The sequence below is a fragment of the Amblyomma americanum genome, unplaced genomic scaffold (genome assembly GCF_052857255.1).
Source record: "Amblyomma americanum isolate KBUSLIRL-KWMA unplaced genomic scaffold, ASM5285725v1 scaffold_19, whole genome shotgun sequence".
NCBI classification, from domain to species: Eukaryota; Metazoa; Arthropoda; class Arachnida; order Ixodida; family Ixodidae; genus Amblyomma; species Amblyomma americanum.
This window is the reverse complement of record NW_027526491.1, coordinates 75,235-97,701: the sequence shown is the minus strand read 5'-3', so window position 1 is coordinate 97,701 and position 22,467 is coordinate 75,235. Positions and strand designations below refer to the sequence as shown.

Here is a 22,467-nt window from a genome sequence, read left to right as displayed (position 1 = left end):
GAAGGGAAGCATCCTATTTGATTAATGAGAAAATTAGAAGAAAGGGTGCCCAATGGAAGTCAAAAGTAAACAAAAAGGATAGAAGAGCAGCCCAAAAATTCTGGAAACATCTAAATGCAATGAGTAATAAGGCTAGGCTCGAACAAAGATTTATTGTTACAGATGAGGGTATTTAACTAGAAGGGGATGAAGCAATAAAGCACATAGGAACAAAGATGACAGAAAAATTTACAGAAAGGAATGTGGTACATAATTTATCGAAGGAGGATAGACCGCTTACAGCAATAGCTTCACTTGAGCAAGGAGAGTGGGAAAGGGCAGAGAAGAAGGTTCCTAGTGGCACATCAACAGGACCAGATTATGTTGATAAAGAAGCTAGGGCCAAAATCCAAGCAAACATTAATACAGGTAGTGAATAAAATGATAGTGGATGGGAAGTCCCCGATGAATGGCGATTAAGTAGAATGAACATGATATATAAGGGAAAGGTGGACAAAGCTGAAGTAAGTATTTACCTTCCCATAACAGTGACATCTGTATTTTTCAGGGTGGTGATGCAGATTATAAAGGATAGATTGCAGGCTTGGGTGGAGAACGAGGGGATGCTAGGGGAACTACAACATGGGTTCCGGAAACAAAGGAGGTTGGAGGACAATCTATTTTCGTTGACGCAGTGTATAGAAATTGCTGAAAAGGAACACAGGCCCGTATGGCTAGCATTTCTGGATATTAGGGGAGCCTATGACAACAGGAGTATTTGTGGGACATACTGGGCACATTGGATGTGGAAGATGGAGTAATTAATCTTTTAAAAGATATATATATATAAAGATAACAGACTGCTCATGATATGGGAAAAAAATGTATCAGGGCCTGTAGAGATACAGCGGGGGCTTAGGCAAGGATGTCCTCTGTCCCCTTTGTTGTTCATGTTGTACCTGCAAGGGTTGGAGACCAAGCTAGAGGGGAGCGGACTAGGCTTCAACCTTTCTTTTTTCAAGCAAGGGGAATGGATTAAACAGTCATTACCGGGACTAATATACGCGGATGATATAGTGCTAATGGCTGACAACAAGGAAGACTTGCAGAAGTTGATAGACATGCGGTACAGATTGAGATAGATTAGGTTTCAAGTTTAGGAAGGAAAAATCTGCAGTCATGATATTTAATGAAGAGGGCGGCGAGCATAGAATACAGGAGTTCATGCTAGAAGTAGTGGAGGAGTACAAGTATTTTGGGGTGTGGATTAATAACAGTGCTGAGTATCTGACAGAGCATGAAATATATGTAATGAATAAAGCTAGTAGAAATGCAGCTGTCATGAAAAATAGGGCACTGCGGAATTGCAATAGGTAATGAAGTGGTAAGAGGGATCTGGAAAGGGGGATGGTCTAGCCTGAATTTCGGTAATGCGGTCCTGTACATGAGACCAGATGTTCAAGCAAGGTTAGAAATTAAACAATGGGGAGTAGGGAGGTTAGCTTTTGGAGCACATGGCAATACACCAAATCAGGGGGTACGGGGTGATATGGGATGGGCGCCTTTCGAGAGCAGAGAGGCTAGCAGTAAGATAGCATTTGAGGAACGATTGAGAAAGATGGAGGAAAAGCAGTGGGCTAGGAAAGTTTTCAGATACCTGTATATAAGGAATGCTGATGCGAAATGGAGAAAGCGAACTAGAAAATTGACAAGCAAATATCTGGACAGCAGTAAGGGGGCAAATCAGCAATTATTGGTTAAGAAAAAGGTTAAAGAAACAGAGAGAGCTCTGTGGAAAACAGGGATGCTGACGAAATCGGCACTGGGAACATACCAGACCTTTAAACAGGAAATTGTCAAAAAAAATATCTATGATAATTGTAGGGGAAGCTCTTTGTTGTTTGAGGCCAGGACTGGAGTTTTGCGGACTTAGACGTATAGAGTAAAGTACCACGAGATTATGGTGTTCTAGAAGGTGTAGTGGCAAAAGCGGCGCGCTCCCCGTGAGGCTTTAGAAGCGGTTGCCGCGGTGTGGCGCTGGCGTAGACTCCTGGAGCAGAAGCGAGCGCGCTGCCGCTACGCGCGGTGCGTGGCTAAGGGGGCCGATCGGAGAGTTGCGCTGTTTGTTGTGGCATTATCGCGTAAGTATCCTCTTTTTTATGCATCACCACTTGGCTGCTGATGTAAAGGCACAAAAGAAATGACTGAGGCTTTTAGAAGTAAATCAGGGAGTTGCAAGCGCGTTTAATTTCGGGAAAAAAGGCCAACTGCTTACCTCTGTTCTTCCAAGGTTTCATTTCCTTATTTTCAGGAAGGTCAGGCTGAATGTGTTCCCGACGAAATGGGATAGTAATTGCTATGGGTCCGGAGATGACCCGACGGTTTCACTTCACGGCACTCATTATGATAACAACACATCGCAATATTAATTTGTCCATATTCTTCCTTTATTTGTTTCTCTGCAATATAAATTCACAGGCGTACTGAGCCTGGTTTTTTACAGTGGCGGAACAAGACCAATTAATAGTCGAATATAATATAGTTGCATGACATCACAGCACTGAACAAGTTGATTGCAGCTAGTTGAGAAAGACGAAAATAAATTTAATGAAAATGTACAACTAAGACGCTTCTCGATCAGACACGACGATTTTTCAAATCTATGCAGTTGCTGCTTTCTGTGCATCAGAACTGCACTCCAAACGCAAAGGAATGCCTACATATATTCAGACATGAAAGCAATGTGCTCACTACAAAACTTGAACAAGCACGAGAAAAGAAATTATGAGAACAGAATACCTATCCGTAATAAAAGATTACAAAGACATGTATATTTACAGCAACATTAAATAATCGAATCTTAAATACAATAAAATTGCACTTATGAGAAATCGTATTACAAAAGCACGAACAGATGTATTATATATACAGTCATATACATGTTAAATAGTTACATACTGTGACAACCTAGAAGTAAATATGCTTTGAAAATAATGACATTCATATGAAAAATATATAAGAAACGAAATAAAAATGTCGTGGAAAGTGCGACTTACGTGGTGCGACTAAGTTTAAGATATTTCGCGGCTTCGCGCTTCTGCACCCTGGCACGGTTCAGCGACTTCACAAAAAAGTGCAACCTTGTCACATAAAATGCCATCATCTCAGCACTCAGTAATTCAGAGTGATCAGGACAGCCAATATTCTTTTTGTGCTTGCAACGAAAAAGTGCGATAATATCCATCACACTTTCGTGGTGAAGCTCATGCGTGCTGAAACAGCTGGTGAAAAGATTCTCCAGCTTTTCCAGAAACATAAAAAGAAAACCGGACAGATATAAAAGCCCTCCTTTGTGCTTTAGGCGTGTAAAAAGTGATGCGCGAAGGTTTCGTATGTCAGTTTCGTCAGCAAGTAGGAGCTTTCTGCATGCATCACATGGTGATTTAGCCAAGAACTTTCGTGCTACATATCGAGCAATATAAAAAATAAGGTGCTGATCACTCCTTGCGGATACACATGCCATGTGGTCGGAAGCTGGATCTTTCAGTTCTTTTACAGCAAGCTCAGCACTGCACAGATCACCATCAGCAATCAATTTATCAATGAGTGATTGCTTGGTGTTATTTGCCCCTGGAAGAGCATCAGCACTAAGTAAAGAATCCAAAACACATGGCTCTTCGTTGCCATGAGAAACTGACTTGGCAAGGTTATAAAAGCTTAGGCACGACAAAGTTATTAAAAACTGCTCTGGGGTTGGGTGCGTGTTGCAACCTGACGACTGCCTGGCAATGCCAAACAAGTTCTCCACTGAATCCTGGCTGAGTCTTGACGTCATAATGAATTTATACTCAACGCTACGATCCATGTAGTCCATCAGGGACAGTGTGCTGCCGATAGTGACCCTAAGTCCAACTGCTGTAGAGTTGGACAAGAAACCACCACGCTCGCGGGCGTGAACTTCCCACTCGCAAATGTAAGCCAAAAATGAGAGCAAGTTGTCCTTAGTAGGGGAATCCTGACGCAGAGCTTCAGCGGGATATCGAGACGTCATAATTTCAATAAGGTCCCTCATCATTCTGGAAAAGGAAAAACATAATATTAGAAAATTATGTGCAACATACTTAGGGAGAATAGTACCCGCAGTCGTACTTTTTTCTTACCCCAAAAAAAAGTCAGGACAGGCTGAATGCTTCCACAGTGGTGCTCAGTCTCGTTCTTGTACAGCTGGAGGCCATTAAGAACGCTGTCACCAAAGAGCTGAAACGCATATGTTACTCTCATTTTTTTGAAGTTGTTCGGCGGTGTGTGGCGTGCAGTGATGCCTGGCATGGCCTGGAGCGTCACGTTGGAGCCATCTAGTTTTAAGGCTTCTCGAACTGGATAGATAGACACCTGAAACAAATAAGATAACAAAAAAAAATTCTGCTCGCTATACTGTATTGAGATAAACAAAGCGAGCAAGAATCTGATGTGGCATTGCAACAGACAACGTGCAGCATTTTAAACAGTTAAATAGCACGCACGTTCTTTCGCGACAACGAAAGTATCCAATTTTCTCTAAGCAATAAATATTTTCTTACTGGAATGCTTGAATATGCTTGAGCACTTACATGTCCGGCTGGTGTATTGAAGCCTGAGTGCAGAAGTCCATTTCTTACGCATTTAACCAGATGCGGAAAGTCAGAGACGAAATGAAGAAACCGCTTTCCATCAACGGGATGTTGTGCTTTGCATTTTGTGCTCGATGCAGTTGCCTGAATGCCCATTACTGTCCACATCTTGTGATTCCAAGTTGCTCCATCAGAGGTAATGAAGTCAACAAACAGGCCAGCATTTTCTGCCAGTATTACTGCTTCCAGCATGACTTTTGTCAAAAGATCTCCTTTCAAGTTTCCCCGAGTAGCAAAACATGCAACCATCTGTGTCCACTTGCCAGCAAATGGCACAAACATTATAACCATCCCGTGGTCAGCCACATTGTGCATTTCACTTCTTGGGGTAAATTTTGACATGTCCACAAAGACTTGGATATGTCCTGAAGAGGAGACGCAAAGATTTTCTGATAATTTCATTTCGTCCACAATGAGTCCACCTTGTCTCTTGCAGATATTCATGGTGGAAGTCTTTTGCTTCAGAATGTTCAGGACATTTTCGTTAAAGCCAAATACTGTCCTGTATGACTTGAGATACCTCTGCAATGTCACTTTGCTTGGCAAAGTGAGGATGGTTTGCCTGCGCATGTGCTCATAGAGCCGCGGACCTTTCATTCGCATAATAATGAATTCAAAGATCCACGCTTTTGAGTACATCATCCCTCTCCTGCTTTTTCTTTTCGATGCTTTAAACATGTGCAAAGCTGCTTCTTGCTGCTTTGTGGTTAGCGATTCAATTCTACGCTGGAATGTCGCTTCGCTTGTTTTGGAGTTTTCTTCTTTCATTGCAGTTATCTTACTTGCAAGGTTCCTCAAACGTAGACTGAGCCGTTTTGTTTTCTGACTGGTAATTCTCAGTCGCTGGGACAAATTCCTTTTCACGGTCTTGGTATTTAACTTTGACTTTCTGGTGACAAGTGCTTTTCTTAGGTATCTGCAGCTCACACAGATCCCGCCTGCAAAACAAAAGCAAAATACACAAGTTGGTTGCTGATCCATGTACTAAATATGAAAACAGGGCCAGTATATATAACGAGTCTTTCCAGATTTCATTCCAGTTTTGAATTTCCCGCCCCTCACCATTGCTTGAAGCGGCATTATTGAGCCAATAACGAAATGCGGATGCGGGGCATCGCTTCAGCCAGTGGCGAAGGGCGGGAAATTAAAAAAATGGAATGAAATTCATTAAATAATACGCCGACATAGCAGGTCTTCGATCTGCTAAAAAAAAATAGCTCAAACGTGCGCTTTATGCTACAAGAAGCACTTACTTTCAGCTGTGACTGCACCAAGGCAGAACTTTCTAAAGACTTTGCTGTTTAGAAGATTCAGCGTGTTTTTCATCTTGAAGGTCAGCATCTCATTCAGTTCGTGATACGTCTCTGCACTCATTGCACCTGCGCAAATCCGTGCACAGTCAGCTTCTTTTAGAATATCTCCTGCCTCATGAAGGTAGGTAATTCTTCTGCATTCCTTTTCTTTTCCATTGAAATAGCATTTGGCCACAATTCCACTTGCCCCATCCGAGCTGAACCACACCACTTTTTCATGGAATACAGTAAACGGTGTCTTGGTGGCGTGTGTGTTGCATATAGCAGAGTATCAAGATCCGGTGTGTTCAGCCTCGTCCACAACTTCGGTACTGTTACATTCTCAGCGATGAAATGAAGATCGCCTGATTGCACGACTTGCTGAGCTTGTTTGAAGTCACCGATTGAGTTGGAGCTCCTGTCCAAGTTTTCGTGCTCATCACAACGAGACAGCCGAGATTTCTTTCTGGGTCCTGCTGCAGCGACCTCGCGGCGCTTTCTTTCTGCCCTCGGTTTAGAAGAAGGCTTCGAGAGGTACTTAGGCAGGCCTGGTAGCAGTGTCGGCACCGCATCTGGAGCTAGGGCAGGCTCGCCTCGAGGAAGCCGGATTTCTTTGCCGTCAATCACATGTATGTAATCCCGCAGGTTGAAATGCTCTTCAAAGTGTCTCTCGCAGATCGCAGACGTTTCAGCAAGAGGCTTGTCGCGCTTCAAATTTCTCTCCCAAACCTTTCGACGTTCCGCATCTTTGGGTGCTGCAAATACAGAAAGCTTCCTTCCGTTTTCCACTCGATGCCCGGGATATCCAGTTTTGCAACCCGGTGCAAAACAGTGAGCATCTGCTTTTTTTCCCTTTTCCATCGCAGAAAACGCAAAACCGAAGCACTACAACCGAAGCACGTGCACGAACAGCAACCAACGCTACCACCAAAGTACGTCACTCTGCCTTATGTCCGAGATACCAGCGAAATCACCGCCCGAATCCTGAGAAAAGGGGTCTCTAGGTTGCGCACAGGCCCACAAACACTGTTGCGCTTTGCCTACCTGTTCCCAAAGACCGGTCACGAGGGAAGAGCCTTGCAGCAACTGCGACGTAAGCTACATCGTCGAAAAAAAACTGAAAGAAAGAATTCGGCAACATAAAAACGACGTCCGCAACTTCGCAAGAGAGCGCAGTCCTGTGTACCCGGACATTCCGAAGACTCAAACCACAGAATCAACTTCGACGAAACCTCGTACATGCGTGCCATCTTCTGAACCAAAAAAAAAATTCTCAAAAACGGCTATTCCCAGAATCCTGGCACATTCCTGGGACATCGAGCGCACAAAAGGTAACCTGCCCGAAGTATATGCGCAGGGAGCTTAATTCGCTCTGCAGCTCAAAGGAGACGAGTCGCCATTGACGGCCATTGACCGCGTCAATCCGACAACGTACCGTTGTTCTACACACCGTAATGTGAATCGCAGCCATAACCCCCACCCTGCCCGCTTCTTTCGCATCACCGCTTTTCTTTTTTCGGCCTCCTGCTGCTCCCATCCATGCATACTTAAAGATGCTAACTACTGCCCCCATTCACCCCTGAAGAAGGAGCCCAGCTGGCTCTGCAACGTTGGGTTTTAAAATTAGTTTTTGGTTGAAAATGTGCCTGAGTTTATTACAAAGCACTAGCGTGGCCGAATAAAGAACAAGGGGAAGCCCACTATTCTACAGAACACGCGATGCAAAACACACCTTGTTCCAGCCATGAGAAGACAGCACGGGAGAGACACAACACGGAAACACTGACGAGTGCTGGCTTTCAACTGACCATTTATTTCCAAGTAGCGAAGCAGGAGGAACGGGGAAGGCTAGAAAAAAAAAGATTGTACAAACAAGATGAACTCACCACAATTTGAAAGCAGATAAAAAATTGGAGGGGCGAAAGCACTGAAGTACGGGATATCTCCCTGCTGCTTTCCTCTTCACGCCTCATTCTCTTGTCCCTTTTCCACTTCTCGGTTGGAATTCCGCCACACCAGGGGCAGATGCTGTCATATCTGTCGGGGAAGATGATGTGGTACTTGTGTAGGTTAGGAAAGGTGTTCGTCTGTAGTTGTCGCCATTCCCTCGCCTCTGCCGCCGTTAGCTTAAGGTGTGGTGGGGGATAGACTTGTCTTTGTGTTCGGAGAAGGAGGAGGCGCTCGCCGTACATAGAGGGGAGAGGGGTGAGGTCGGGGAGGTTAGTCGCTCGGTTAGTATATCCTCGAGCTAGACTGTCCGCGGCCTCGTTTCCCTCGAGCCCCTCGTGCCCAGGAGTCCAAGTGATTTGGTGCTTGCATGTGGAATTTTGAACTTGTGGGGTAGTCAGAATGGGAGCGATGGAGTGTGGAAGTCTGCCAGAGAGGAAGAGGCGACACGAGGACTGGGAGTCGGTAATAATTTTTAACTCATGTCCCGTAGCATCGCCGTGCTGGATTGCGAGGGCAATTGCAGCAGTTTCTGCTACTGTGCTACTGTGGGGCTGCTCCGGTCCCAAGCCCCCCGAACTAGACAAACATCACTCCGAGGAACAGTGGGAGTCTGCCCTGCTCAGCTCTGACTTGGCGACGCAGCGAAAGCTGATATCCCAAGCAAGAGCAACTGCGGTGGACATTAGGGTCCTGAAATAAGGACTCCATCCAAAATCTATTTTCGCCTCTCTAGCCTACCTTTTTGAAATAAATGTTTTCTACTACTACTACTACTTCTCGGTTCATTCTTTTTCCTCTTCTTCACACACTTTCTTTCTTGTTCTACCGCCGCTTTCTCGCTGTTCCTATGTGATTTCGCAACCCCTCCCCCGCTTCATTCCACCCATCTTCCCCTTCGCCCCTCTGCTACCCCTCACTTTTGTTTGTCAACTTTTGCATTCGTTGGCCGCCAAGCTTACTATGCACTGCACTTTCTCTGTCCCATACACTTTTTCACTCTCTGTGCCTTTGGCCAGCAATGTTTCCTCAGGGTGTCTCGTTTAGCGTGCGTGTTCGCAGGTGGCTTTTAATGGAGCGGGGCCACATGTCTGAGGGGCGCTCTCCGACTTTTGTGGTCTTTTTGTACATTTTTGCGTCCCGCAAGGAATATTCTTATCTGCTGTTCTTACCCCAACTACTCCAAGCAGCCGAAATCGCCGCTTTTCTCCAACGGCAACGCTCAAACCCGCTCAATACAGCGACGCGGCGAAGCAGACAGCTCGCTTTTCTCCTCCAGTATTCGACGGCAGCGCCCCGAGCGGCTGACCGCTTTTTTTGCTTCAGCTCCTCCCACCGAAACCCGCTTCGCTCTTGCCACTACAACCTTCTAGAACACTGTAGTGACATAGTATAGTGCCTAGAATATCCTACTAGTGTGTCGAGCGGAGCGCTCTCCCAATGGGAGAGGGTGGCAGCGCGCGCGATGCCTGCCAACTTTGGCCGCGAGGGGCACTGCTCGTCGTAAAGGTGCCGTCGCTACCGGACATGCCGCAGTCGCTGCAGTTGCGTTGGTCGTGCGCGGTGTGGATTATAACATTTTGGTCGCATCTGCGCTTTTTTCTGTTGTTTTGTCCGTGCTGTTCCATGTGAGGGAAAACCACAGCGACTAATGATGGTAAAATCGAAGCATCAAGGCCGGGAAAAAACATGTTTCGTGCCGCTCCGTCTGAGTGGCTACCGGTCGAATCCGAGCAAGGCTTCCATCTTCTGTGTGTCCTCGGACCCAACACGACTTGCGGAGTGGGAGCGGCTGATCAAAAGACAGGACCGCAACTTGACTCCAGCGTGTTTTCTGCGAGAAACATTTTGGAGACTGCTACATCTAGAGACGGTGAACGGTGTCGTCAACGAGCTCGCCAGATAGACTACGTCTCACGCCCGATGTCATGCCAGCAGTATTCGACAGCTATCCGAAATACCTTCTGCCTAAGAAGACATCGAAAAGAAAAGTGAGGAACCTGTGTGACCAACCTGTCACTAAACGGCAAATGCACAGTGCCGGTGGAGGACCGCCAAGCACGCTCGACGTTGTTTCCGACGGGCTGGCAGCAACAGAGCAGCCCAGTGATGCCCGCAGCGGCAGATGGGTTGTATTGCTATTGAAGATCAGCATCCGTTGGACTCAATTTGTATTCCTGCAACCTGGACCAAAATATCTGAAGCACCTGCTGGCTCTGTAGCCTACGCACGTTATGGAGCGGAAAAAAACAACTTTCCCACTTTGTATATAGAAAGAATGGTAACATTTGGAAGCTTGATGCCAGAACGCAGCCTTGTGGTTGCTACAGTGTATTTTCTTGGAAAAGAACAAAGCAAGCACGTGCTTACAACAAGCTCTGTTTTTTATCTGTTTTTCTGTATTCCAGATTTGTAAGTAAGAATCAATGGTACAATTACCATTTTCTTTTGTTTCATTACAAAGGGAAGCTCAAGAGCTCATACACACCTGCATAAGTCGCATGAAGCAAGCTGTGATTTGCAAATAAAACACATCAGTAGTGAGACCTATTCCAACTGCTTGTGTTGATCGTCGCATGCGATTTTTGAAGACGGACCTCGTGGTGGGAAAGAGCGAGAGTGCTCTGCTTTTCTTTTACCTATATGCGACGCCACTTCGGGTTTGATGTTCTGCTCGCCATTGAGAATTAATGGGGGCCACGACTCGGTCTTTCCACCTGGACAGAGCTAGCCGAGCGCTCACTCCACATGAAGGTGTATACGACATCCTTCGCCCGCGATCGCGATGTGTGGATCGCAACTACTTATGTTCCCCCCATTTGCCTAGGCCCACACGTCATTCCAGTCAGCGAATCATCATTGTTTTTAGCAGAAGAATTAGATCGCCATTTAAAATTTCGTTCCCATATTTCTGGCATTAAATGGAAGATAGCATATGGCTTAAGAATTCTCATCAGAACTCGCCCTTACTTTAATCAGTCTGTACTTTTAACCTTGTATAACTCATTCATACATTCCCATCACTCTTATTGTATAACATGCTGGGGTGACACCTACAATACTCATTTGACATCGTTACAAGTAGTTCAAAATCAAGCAGTCCGAATACTAACACACAGCCCCTTCGATTTTAATGCTCAATCTTTACTCAATTCACTGCGAATTCTCTCCGTACCTCAACCTGTCCAACTTAACCTTGGTATCTTCATATACAAAGTAATTAATGAACATATTTCATTTCAATCCATCCCAAGGCCAGAGCTCACCAACACCAGCACCACGAGATTTGCGATTAACAGGAACCTAATTCTGCCTCAAGTACGCACCAATTATGGGAAGCAAAAAGTTTATTTTTCACCATTCTCCTTATGGAATACCTACCGGTGGAATTAAAAAACACTAAACCTGTATGTAAATTTAAAAATGAACTAAAAGCCCCGCCGCGGTTGCTCAGTGGTTAGGGCGCTCGACTACTGATCCGGAGTTCTCGGGTTCGAACCCGACCGTGGCGGCTGCGTTTTTATGGAGGAAAAACGCTAAGGCGCTCGTGTGCTGTGTTAAAGATCCCCAGGAGGTCGAAATTATTCCGGAGCCCTCCACTACGGCACCTCTTCTTCCTTTCATCTTTCACTCCCTCCTTTATCCCTTCCCTTAGGGCGGTTCAGGTGTCCAGGTGTCCAGAATATATGAGACAGATATTGCACCATTTCCTTTCCCCCAAAAAACAATTATTATTAACTAAAAGAGTTAATAGTTCACAATTGCTATTAGACAAGCTACCACATTTTAGAATTATAAGGTGTTACATCAGATGTACACCACATGCTTTTAATATGTGCACTATTTTTCCTATCGCCAATTTGCTGTTCAGTTTTTCGCTTTTTTAGTAATATTGTAATTTATAAGTAGTACTGAATAACTATAACTATAAACACTGTATAACTTCTATTTTCATTCTGCTTGGTTGTTCTATATGCCTACTCACCCCTGTATATAATATGTGTGTCGCCGCGGAAATATGTAACGGCAAGATTGTTTCATCAGCTTCTTATTACTGCTGCTATGTTTGCATTTATTTTAGCATTTTGATAAACAATATAGGAGGTCCCAGTACTGTCACTGACTACGGGACCTCCTTCTGTATACATTTATCCAGGCTGTATTTCCTTCTTGTATAAATAAACATGGTTCTGATTCTGACTGGCCCCTAGTCGAATAAAATATTGATCGGAAGTTTCCATGTAGCAATAATGAGTCCGGACCATACTCGATCGTTCAATCACAACAACGTAATGCGGCCAAAGCATCACCTTTCGTTGCTTATTTCAAGTTGGGTACCTCGCTGAACATTAGGCAGTCAATATGACTTCTGCTTAAGTCCTTCCGCGGCTCACAACAAAGAATAAACGAATAAAAATTTAGCAAACTGTACCTGGTGGTACGTGTCAAACGCTTCGGCGAGCGCTGTTTCAGTACAGGACTTTCTCCTGGTAATGCCAGGCCGGTAAGATTATGTGCTGCCATTAGTGTTTTTATGCCAAAAGTGTTCTCAAAGCGTTCAGAGACAGGCTTTCGTAGTGAAAAGCGCAGCGCACCAACGCCAGACTTGCCGCACCTATGCTGCCTCGGCAGCGCACGCGGCGTGGTGGCACCTTAGCGACTGGCAGCGCCACCACGCGGTGGCTGCAGGAAGGCATTACCGCAGCGACCACACGAGCGCGCACCCTCGGCACACTAGCAAGTATATTCTAGGCACTATAGACATAGACACGTTGTACATTGCGTGCGGAGAGGAGGAGGAAATGGCTGAACACTTGATACTTTTCTGTAAACGGCTTCACCCTGAAGTGGAAAGCAGCGGGGCTGATTTACCCAAGGCATTGGTGTTTAAGGATAGTGAGGGGAAAGTAGATTTTAAGCGGGTAGAAGTAACCAATTGGTGGCTAAAAGCAAGGCAGGAGTAAAATTTCACAAGACATGGCTAGGTGGCTTGAGCCACCGCCCGCCCGATTTAAAGGGTTCAGCCGTATTCATCCATGCATCCATCCATCCATCCATCGTATTTTAAAGAAAATGGCGAATTTTATTAACAACTTACAGCAGAGTTAAATAAAAATAAAGGAAAAAAACATCATGGTGGCAACTACCACTGCCCGTTTCAAAGGGGACGCTCCTACCTTCCATCCATCCATCCACCCGTATGTCATTATCGTCTGCTTGCGACATGATTTCTCTCCTCTTACTGCCTGCCTGTGCATTGGTCCCGTCTTATTATTTTGAAACCTAGTAATGAACGATGCAAATATGACATTTCTTTAAATCCTAGCGGTGAATATTCTGTATGCCCCACTGATCTCTACTAGGTGGCTGGATGCCGCATTGCCGCTTTCCGAAGTGGGCGCAAGTGAAGCCACCGGAACTTCGGAGGCATGTCCCAGAAGTTCGGTGTCTGCTGTGTATTTCAATGCAAAAAGTCGCGTCTTTAGCCCTTCCGTTCTCAGTTTTTCGCTTTGTTTTCGGGTAACTTCTACTGTAGTATCAAAGGAATATGCAAGCCCAACGCGAGAAATGTGTGCATTGCTTGGGGAACCCTGTAATTTCAGAGAAACCGAAGAAAACAGGCATGCAGGTCGCACCATGCCGCGGCAAAGGGGTACGTGCATTAAACACTATTTTCTGACCTGGTTCTTGTCTTACGAGCGTAATTAGGGTAAGTAGTGGAATGACGATCAGTCTAGGCCATCTTAAAAACAAATTTTCGTGTAGCAAAGAAACGGCAATAGCGCGGCAATCCTGACACTCGAACTGCCGCTGCCTCAGTTTCGGGTTGGTGGCGGACGATGTCTCTTCTCATCGACGGCAGCTGATGTTTATCGCTTTAGGGTGTCATTTACCTTCCAGACGTGCTTTTAATCTAACTCAATAGCACAGCCAGTTTCATCTACACAGCGCGAGACAAAACGACTGACGAGAAAGACGAATGCTGCAGCGCATGTGACAAGCGCTCCGTGAGAAGCAGCGTCCGTCTGCATCCGGCCTGGGAGACCGTTCCGAATCTTCTGGAAGCTCTGCTTTGCTGGAAACGATCGGCTAAGTTTCGGGTGGCTGGTTGTGGCATTTTCTCTCTGCGTCTTTGCACGGTAAGGCAGTAAGCCCGGGCTATGTCCACCCAGTCTCCCGGCCAGGGGAGCTCCCTCTGGTCGACTTCTCTGTCCACTGATCTCCTGCCATTGGAAGCTTTTTTGCGCAGTGGTGTCGGCAGTATCCCTGTCACGCTGGTGCCTAAGGATGGTGGTGCAAACAAGATGAACAACCCTGGTGCTGTTCGGGCTGCTCTCCAGTCGGCGACTTCTCATTATGAGTCAATCTCAGAGGTTCGCCAGTTTGGACGCGGCAGGATTCTGTGCAGATCGCCAGACCTTGCCTGTGTAAGAGATTTACTAAACTCCTCATCCTTTGCCTCCCTTCGGGTTAAGTTCCTTCATCCCTTCACATCTGGCGTGCACGAAAGGTATTGTACAAGGCGTAGACTCTTCCCTGTCTCCGGCAGAGACTCTTGAGCTTCTGTCGGCTGCAGGTGTTGTTGCTGTGCACCGCTGTAGCCGGGATGTAAACAACTTGGGGATGCCCAATGAATCAGTGATTGCTACCTTTGCCGGAACTTCCTGCCCCTCTGAAATCAAGGCATGGCCTCTAATTTTTCGGGTAGACCCATTATCATCTCGGCCTCTGCAGTGTAACAACTTCTGGCACTATGGACATAGCGCCGGCGGTTGCAAATCCAACTTGAGGTGTTGCAACTGTGGGGATGGTCATTCAACGAGCACCTGCACCGAGAAGAATGAGAAGTGTTGCCTTTGCGGTGGTGCTCACTCTGCAAACTACTCAAATTGTCCCTCTCGAGCTCAGGAAATCCAAATTCTGGAGATAATTGACAGGAAACGCTGTTCGCGCCGTGACGCAATTGTAGAGGTCGAAAAACGTGCCCACGGTTATGCCGGTGTGACCGCTCGGCAAGGTGTCATGTTAGATTCAACGCTGTCCCAGGCAATTGCGGCTGCTGTGGAGGCTTCGATGTCTAAAATGGTAGAAAAGATTGTCGCTAGTGTGTCGGAGTGCCTTACAAACGTTCTAGCGACTCAGCTTACACATGCCGTGCAGGCCGGTTTGGCACCTCTTTCGTCAGCAGTTCCCTCTCCTCTTATCCGGTCTCCAATTCCAGTAGCATCACAACCCTAGGAACAAACTTCTGCCCCTTCCGCTGTACCTACCTCGGGTACTTCGAGGGATGTTGGTATAATTATGATTCCGAGATGGTGGAGCCTGATGCGCGGCTTCCTAAGCGCAGCGGGTCCCCCATGTCTCATTCGTTGTCTTCTCTGGGCACCCAGCCCAAATCAAAGAAGCAGCAGCTTGGCACTAAACCCAAGGATACCATTTTGGAGCAGGCAGTTGCTGCTGCTAGACTTTCGCGACCATAGCGTCGTTGCGAGTTCTGCAGTGGAACTGTCGCTCTATTCTTTCCGCTTCCACAGATTTACACTGCATTTCTACCGAGCTTAATCCGGATGTCATAATTCTGCAAGAAACGTGGCTTTCAACCGACAAACATTTTCATATCAAAAATTACCGTTCATTTCGCCTCGACCGCCAGTCAAGAGGCGGGGGTTTACTAACTTTAGTCTCTTCAAAATTTTGCCACAGGGCTATGGTATCTTTTCAACAAATGTCTCCTGACTGTGAGATTTTGGCACTAGACTTTGTACTTCCTGGGTGCTCTCCATTTTCAATAGCAAATTGTTATTTCCCCAATGGAGTCCAGGATGTTAGACCTCTGGACTTGTTACTCGCTAACTGTAAAAACCCAGTTCTCGTGGCTGGGGACTTCAATTCTCACCATGTGTCGTGGGGTTTTAGGACTAATACATGCGGCAAGCGCCTTTGGGACTGGGTTTCTGATCACAACCTGATGTGCTGAAATTCAGGATCAGCCACTTATCTTCGCTCACACACTCCATCTGTTTTAGATCTCACGTTCATTAGTCCTGGAATTGGTGTAACGAATTGGTTGACTGTTGATAGCGGCACCTCAAGTGACCATATACCTATTCATTTTGATATCATATGTCGTGTTATTCCGGTGTCTTCTCAGTTGCGGTCACATATAAATTATGACAGTTTCGCAGCTACACAATACTTCAGGAATTTGCTGCCTCGACTCTTACATCATCTCCCGAATATCAGCATCTTCTGCATCCTTGGAGTAGCAAAGACTGGCGCTCACGCAGACTAGAGGTCTCTTTCACGCGCTTGCGTTGCCGGGTTCCACTTCTAAATTTCTACCTTCACAGATCTGGCCTTCCCCACTGTGCGCTTTTTGTGCCGAACCTGAGACAATAGATCATTTCCTGCTGTTCTGCCGCCGCTTCTCTCATTTGAGGAAGCGTCTTCTGCAAATTCCATTTCATAAACTGGGCTTGCCTGTGTCTTCCGCGGTTGTTCTTTCAAATGGCGCTTCTTTGCTTGGACGAAGCGAGAGGAGTGTGCGCTCTGCTGTGCAAAATTTTCTTCAAGAAACACAGCGCCTCCCATTCTAATTTCTTCTTCCCGTTCTCAGTCAGTACGACATTGGAACATTACAAGCATTGTATCCTATTATGCACATTAAGCCATTGTCCCGTCTTCGATCTCCAAGTTAAAACAAGACCCCTGTCCTTCCGTCTTCCAATCTATCAGGCTACATCCTATTACCACTCCTTTTCCCGTCAAAACTTTCCTGGATCCAGCAATTAACCGCCTGTGTCTTGGCCACTCCCCCATAGTGGGTATGTGCCAGCAACGTCTGAGGCCTTCCTTCCTTCCTTCAACTGCACCAAGCATCACGAATAACAGCCCATTCAGGCATAATTTGCTACAGTACGAAACAGTACTTGGTACACTAGCTCCGCCGAAAAAGTAGTACCATATACCTGTTGTGCCGCGGACATGATTCACAGCGTTTTCTTCATAAACGGCTCAGGGTGAGATATGCTTAACATAATTTTTGTGTTTTCCTCGTATGCCGCTCATCAAATCTGCTTGCGATCGCGTGACTCCGTCGTCGGACGTCCCAGAGATCAAGTAGAATTGCTTTTCGTATTCACCTTTCGAGCTTAATTGATGCCGCTAAACGTGTGCTTTGAAAAATGTCCTATTGCCTCTCTCGTAGCCAAGTGCCCGCACTTGTGTTTCATCGGAAACATGTCTACACGTTGGTGTAGCCAGCAGCACTGTTAGCCACCCCTCTGCTATGCCCTTCGTTACACCTGGTTTATAATGCACCCTTATTGTTCTTGTGGTACTTGTGTACAGACCTCATTATTTGCGACTGCGAAACTAGCGGCGTTTACTGGAGCGCATCTGGACTAAACGGTGGAATCACGCTGTATCCTTAGCTTTAAACTGAACTGTATTGTTGCTAACTGGGAGAAGCTCTGCGGAAAACGAGCAGGCGACACCTTGACTTCAGGACGTTAACCTGTGCTCAAGTGTGCATGTGTTATAACCCCAGCTAGCCCCCTTTAGCCACCTTACCCCAGCGCACATAAGTGCCTTCTGCGTTTGTTTCGGTGATACTAGGGAAAGAGCAGTTCACGTTTGAAGTGTCTGGCCTGTTTACTACCTGGCCATACCTGTTTGTGCCAAGTTTCGTCATTTAGCCACTGAGATGGCACCATAAAGCTGTCACGAGCATGGAATTAAGCCTTGTGGACTGCAGATCAGCATATCTTGGTCGTCCTGGTTGTGTGCTTGTGGGGTCGACAAGGATCCCTGCGGTCCCATAACTTTTCAGCTTTGGACGACATTCCTGGATGTACTGACAGGCTGTTAGTTCTTCATTATTTGTGAGACAATAACAGTGCAAGTAAAAAAAAAAGGAAAAGCTGTGAAAATAGAGAACAGTGCTGTATGAGAATGTCTTGAATTTGAACCCTGTGCCGTTTAGTTAATTTTGAACACAGGGGAGGGTTTTTGTAGATTGTTTCAGCAGCATAGATATCTCCCGAGCTTGCTTCTACAACAGCTCTTTCAATTATGTCTTTTTCAGTTACAGGGTGTAAGCCCTGCATAAGCATATTACTTTGGGTAGTGGGGGGTAAAGCTGCCTTGGTGGCTCAATGGTTATTGTGCTTGGCTGCTGACCTGAAAGAAACGGGTTCGATCCTGGTCGCAGCGGTCACATTTTGATGGAATTGAAATGCTAGAGGCCCGTGTACTATGTGGTGTCAGTGCTGAAAGAACCCTAGGTGGTCGAAATTATCTGGAGCCCTCTACTACGGAGTTGCAGTATCATAGCCTAACTCTCTTTGGGAGATTAAACCCCATAAAACCAAATCAAGTTCTGGGAGAAAATTATAGTTGCACAATGTCAGTGCTATGCGTGTCAGGCTCATGGTTCAGAAAAATTGCCTATTGTTTACACTCTGCTGAGTAACATTCTCTACTCAGTGAAAGCTGTCGTTGTGCTGCTGCCTGTCTTTTGCTAGTGATTAAAAAGTGTAGTAAAGTCTTCTAAGACCTATACACATTGCAGCAATCTGGGGTACCGCAATGATAGGCAGTGGCTTCGCCTCACTACCTCCCATCTGTGTTGAGGTGCTGATAACAGCTTGGCTACCATAAGGGTTAATTTTACCTATGTTTTTGGAGCCATCATTAGGGGGATGAATTTGGTATGATGTAGGAGAGGAGCGTGGAATGGGAATACGGGGCGAATACGAGGCTTGTCCATGGATGATGGTCCCGTAACAACTTTCATTATGAAATTTTGTAGCTTTTCTTAGGTGATGACTGGAAGAAAATTTCAGAAAGGTGCTCTTGCTTTCTTCCATTAACTGTCATGCTTGGTGCGCTTTTCTTGCCCTTGCTTATTGTGCCACTACTGACGTTTGAACACTAATGTGCCATGCAGTATACTCAAGTGATTTCCAACGACCTCAACTTTTGTTTTGCATGAATTGTATATTAATGGGCTGGTTGGGGCATTCTAAACCTTTTTTCTTGTGTTTGTAACACTAACTGTATGGTCAGTGTCTTTCTAACACTTTGTGTACCTGTTTATTTGATGTGACTTCTGTTTTCTAACCCTTATGGTTATTGAAATGCCATCTGGTTACAAAAAAGCGTTGGTGATAATCCTGGTTTGGAGTAAGACTGAGGTTGTTTATGCACAAGTCGCTTATTCCAGAAAAGGTAAAACATGAGTGCAAGACACAGTAGTGCTAAAAAGATAATTGCTTCATTTTTGAAAAAAGTGAAGCAAATATCTCTTGAACACCAGTGCAATCTGCACACATAAATTTGCTGCAATACTACTTTCCTTTGATGTTTTTAATGCATTTCTTGTCTGGTCTTCCCACAAGTAATAGTTTGTTGCAGCACAGTGCTGCAGTCATCAAGTGTAACGTCTGACCTAATTTTTGCTTCAGCCAGTGTCAAACGTTTTTCTTGTGGGTATGATTGTGACATGCAGTGTCAGGACAGTTGGATTAAAGTGAGGTGCAGCTTCTGCAGAGTACGATAACTTACACTGTAAGGTGATCTACTATCTTCTTTCTGGCTGATTTCATGGCAGGGGCTAAAAAGTTGGCTTCAACTGAGCTGAACTACTCTTTCAGTGGTCTTGCAGCTGCCGCGATGGCTTAATGCATGGTTATAGTGCTCGGCTGCTCACCCGACAGACAGGGGTTCGGTCCTGGCCGTGGCAGTCTCATTTCGATGGAGGCAAAATGCAAGAGGCCTGTGTACTGTGCGATTTCAGTCCAAGTTAGAGAACGCCAGGTGGCCAAAATTATCTGGAGCCCTCCACTACGGCATCCCTCCTAACTTAAGCCTCTTTGGGCCATTAAGTCCCGTAAAACCAAACCAAATCTTTCAGTGGTCTCAATTTCTCGCACAGTGGGACTGGTAACATTACGTATTTATTGTTTAATTTTATGCTGGTGCAGTATGCAACAGTAGGAGCGTACTGAATTTAAAGCACTAGCATTTTCTTTTGAAGCAGTTGCTTCATGAGAAACGTTGCTGTGGTTTAGGCCATTGTTCATTTTTAGCGTAGTATGTTACAACTGAAAACTCCTGTGCTTACCTGCCGGTAAATGAGCATGTGATTTCAGTGGGCCTGAGCCATGCGGATCATGTACGCTTAGGAGAAGCAGTTCAGCTGCCACTGGCCCTTGTCCACCATAGCGGAAGGTGAAAAAGTCTGGGAGAACTTGTATTTCAAATTCGTTCAACCTTACGTTATGTTATAGGCTTAAAAAATCATTTCTATGTATTCTTACAGTTGTATAGCTGTGTACCCTAAGGAATCTTGGGGGTGTGTGTGTGTGTGTGTGTGTGTGTGTGTGTGTGTGTGTGTGTGTGTGTGTGTGTGTGTGTGTGTGTGTGTGTGTGTGTGTGTGTGTGTGTGTGTGTGTGTGTGTGTGTGTGTGTGTGTGTGTGTGTGTGTGTGTGTGTGTGTTTCAGTATAACACGTTCTTGGGCAAGTTGGTTCATAGCTTGAGTAGATGAAGCGCACAAAAACACAGTCATAGGAAAGGAAGACACGAGACAGGCTCTCTTGGCGAGAGCGCCTGTCTCGTGTCTTCCTTTCCTGTGTGCTGTGTTTTTGTGCGCTTCATCTACTCAAGTGTGTTTGTGTGTGTTTAAGTATCAAGGCAGTGGTGTAGTGGATATAATTGATAGTCACACAAATTGCATTGCATAGTCTCATCTTTTGCATTGTGGGGTGTATCCCAGGCACATTTAATTTTCTTCGCCAGTAATGGAATAGGCAACAGGAATGAACTTGCATCTCTTTCTGCTTAATTGGCTATAGCTTATTGTGGCTTATGCACTCTCTTTACGTTTTCCAGTATTTTTTATTTTAGTGTTGGTCGTTGTTCACTGGTGTATTCATGTGCATTATGGCGAACTTTTTGCTGTTGTGTTACCCCCATGTACTAACCCCTCCTATAATAATGCCTTCTTGTGGTGTAGGTATTCTGAATAAATAAATAAATAAACAAATAAATACAGCGACGAAGCCAACCTAATGAGGGGCCACTGGCAGGCCTGCACTAATGCACACTTCCTTTCTCGTACTTAGAAATGGCTTTTCTCAGGAGTCAAACAACTGTGCACAAATATTGTTGTTACTGTGGGGAACTTACTCGTAGCTGCAGCTAAGAAAATGGGCTTTCTGACTGCTGTGTTGCTGTTGGGAAAAGCTGAGAAGCTTTCCACACATTTGTAACTCTGGGCTAAATCTTACCTACTCAAGCTAATTATGTGTGCTGTTCTCTTCAGCCTTCTGCTCTAGCAGATGAGTGCAAAGAGTTCTGCTGGCGGTTTGGTTTTTGTACAGTGTGTAACCTGAAAACTTTATCTGGGTATGATGTGTACTGGTTATTCTTAAATTTGGATATGGTCAGGCAATGGTAATGTGCAGTTTACTGATACAAGGTGCCTTGACTTCACTGCTTCTTCTATCGGCATTCTTTTTAAAAAGTTTCATCCTTCTGGTTTAAAATGCTCCCCGTGGTGTTCCTATTGCAGGGATGTCTTTACGGAGAAGCACTGGAAGAGCGTCATCCGCTGCTCTGTATGCGACTTCTTTGATGTGCAAAAGAAGGCTGCTAGTCCTGTGTACATCCCTCCTGTCATCTCAGCCCCACATCACTACCTCATCAACATTTACTGTAACAAGATGTTCTTTGTGGCCGTTACCGTGTATGAAGGTGAGAATGCATAATGGAAACGAAAAGCTTTATTTTTATTTATTTATTTAATACTGCGAAGTCGCTTGACCCCAAGCAGGGGGAGCACATATATATAAAAAATAAGCACGTTAATGAGAAGCGTCATGCAAAAGCAGAGATGATGCAAAAAAAGAAGCAAAAAACAATGGTTTCAGATACAAGAGGTTCTCAAATTATGAACAAACATTTCTACATTCTGGCTATTCACCACATACTTCGGCAATTCATTCCACTCTGTAATCGATTTGACAAAAAAATGAATGTTTAACTGTATTAAAGTATGTGCGAAATTCTTATAGCATTTTTCCATGGTTATAACGCGTAATTGCTCGCGATACAGAACTAATATAATCATGAGGGTTTATTTTAATCAGATTATTATATATTAGGTACAAAAATTTCAGCCTTGCTTCAGTGCGCCTTGTCTGAAGAGATTCTAGGCCAATAGAATTGATCATAGCTGTTACACTATCTGTTCGTTTTTATCTGTTGCAAATGAAACGGGCTGCGATCCCGTTACACTCTTTCTTCCTTGGCTTGGCTGTAAATGGGTCCCATAAAAAACAGGCATATTCCAGATGAGGCCGCATCAAAGCCTTATACGCTGCCAGTTTCACGTCCTTTGGGGCCTTCAGCAGTTTACGCCTCAAACACCATAGAGTCTTCAGAGCTTTCCCACAAGTAATATCGATGTGGGCATCCCAGTTTAGGCGATTAGTTATCTGAGTCCCAAGGTATTTTACAGACAAGGATTCTGGAAGTGGTACGCCAGCTGTACAATATGGATGTGTCAGAACG

At 45.3% G+C, this 22,467-nt stretch overlaps 2 protein-coding genes across 2 annotated transcripts in view; both read left to right on the top strand.

Moving 5' to 3' along the window:
• The window catches only part of LOC144111947 (uncharacterized), a 111,772-nt gene that overhangs the window by 23,526 nt on the left and 65,779 nt on the right, over positions 1–22,467 (top strand). The gene's annotated exons all lie outside the window — the stretch shown is intronic.
• Positions 16,874–22,467, top strand: part of LOC144111946 (AP-3 complex subunit mu-2-like) — a 63,207-nt gene continuing 57,613 nt past the window's right edge. Inside the window, exons 1-2 of the mRNA XM_077645044.1 lie at positions 16,874–16,908; positions 21,467–21,648. Coding sequence (XP_077501170.1) covers positions 16,874–16,908; positions 21,467–21,648 — 217 coding nt within the window. The remainder of the gene's footprint in view (positions 16,909–21,466; positions 21,649–22,467) is intronic.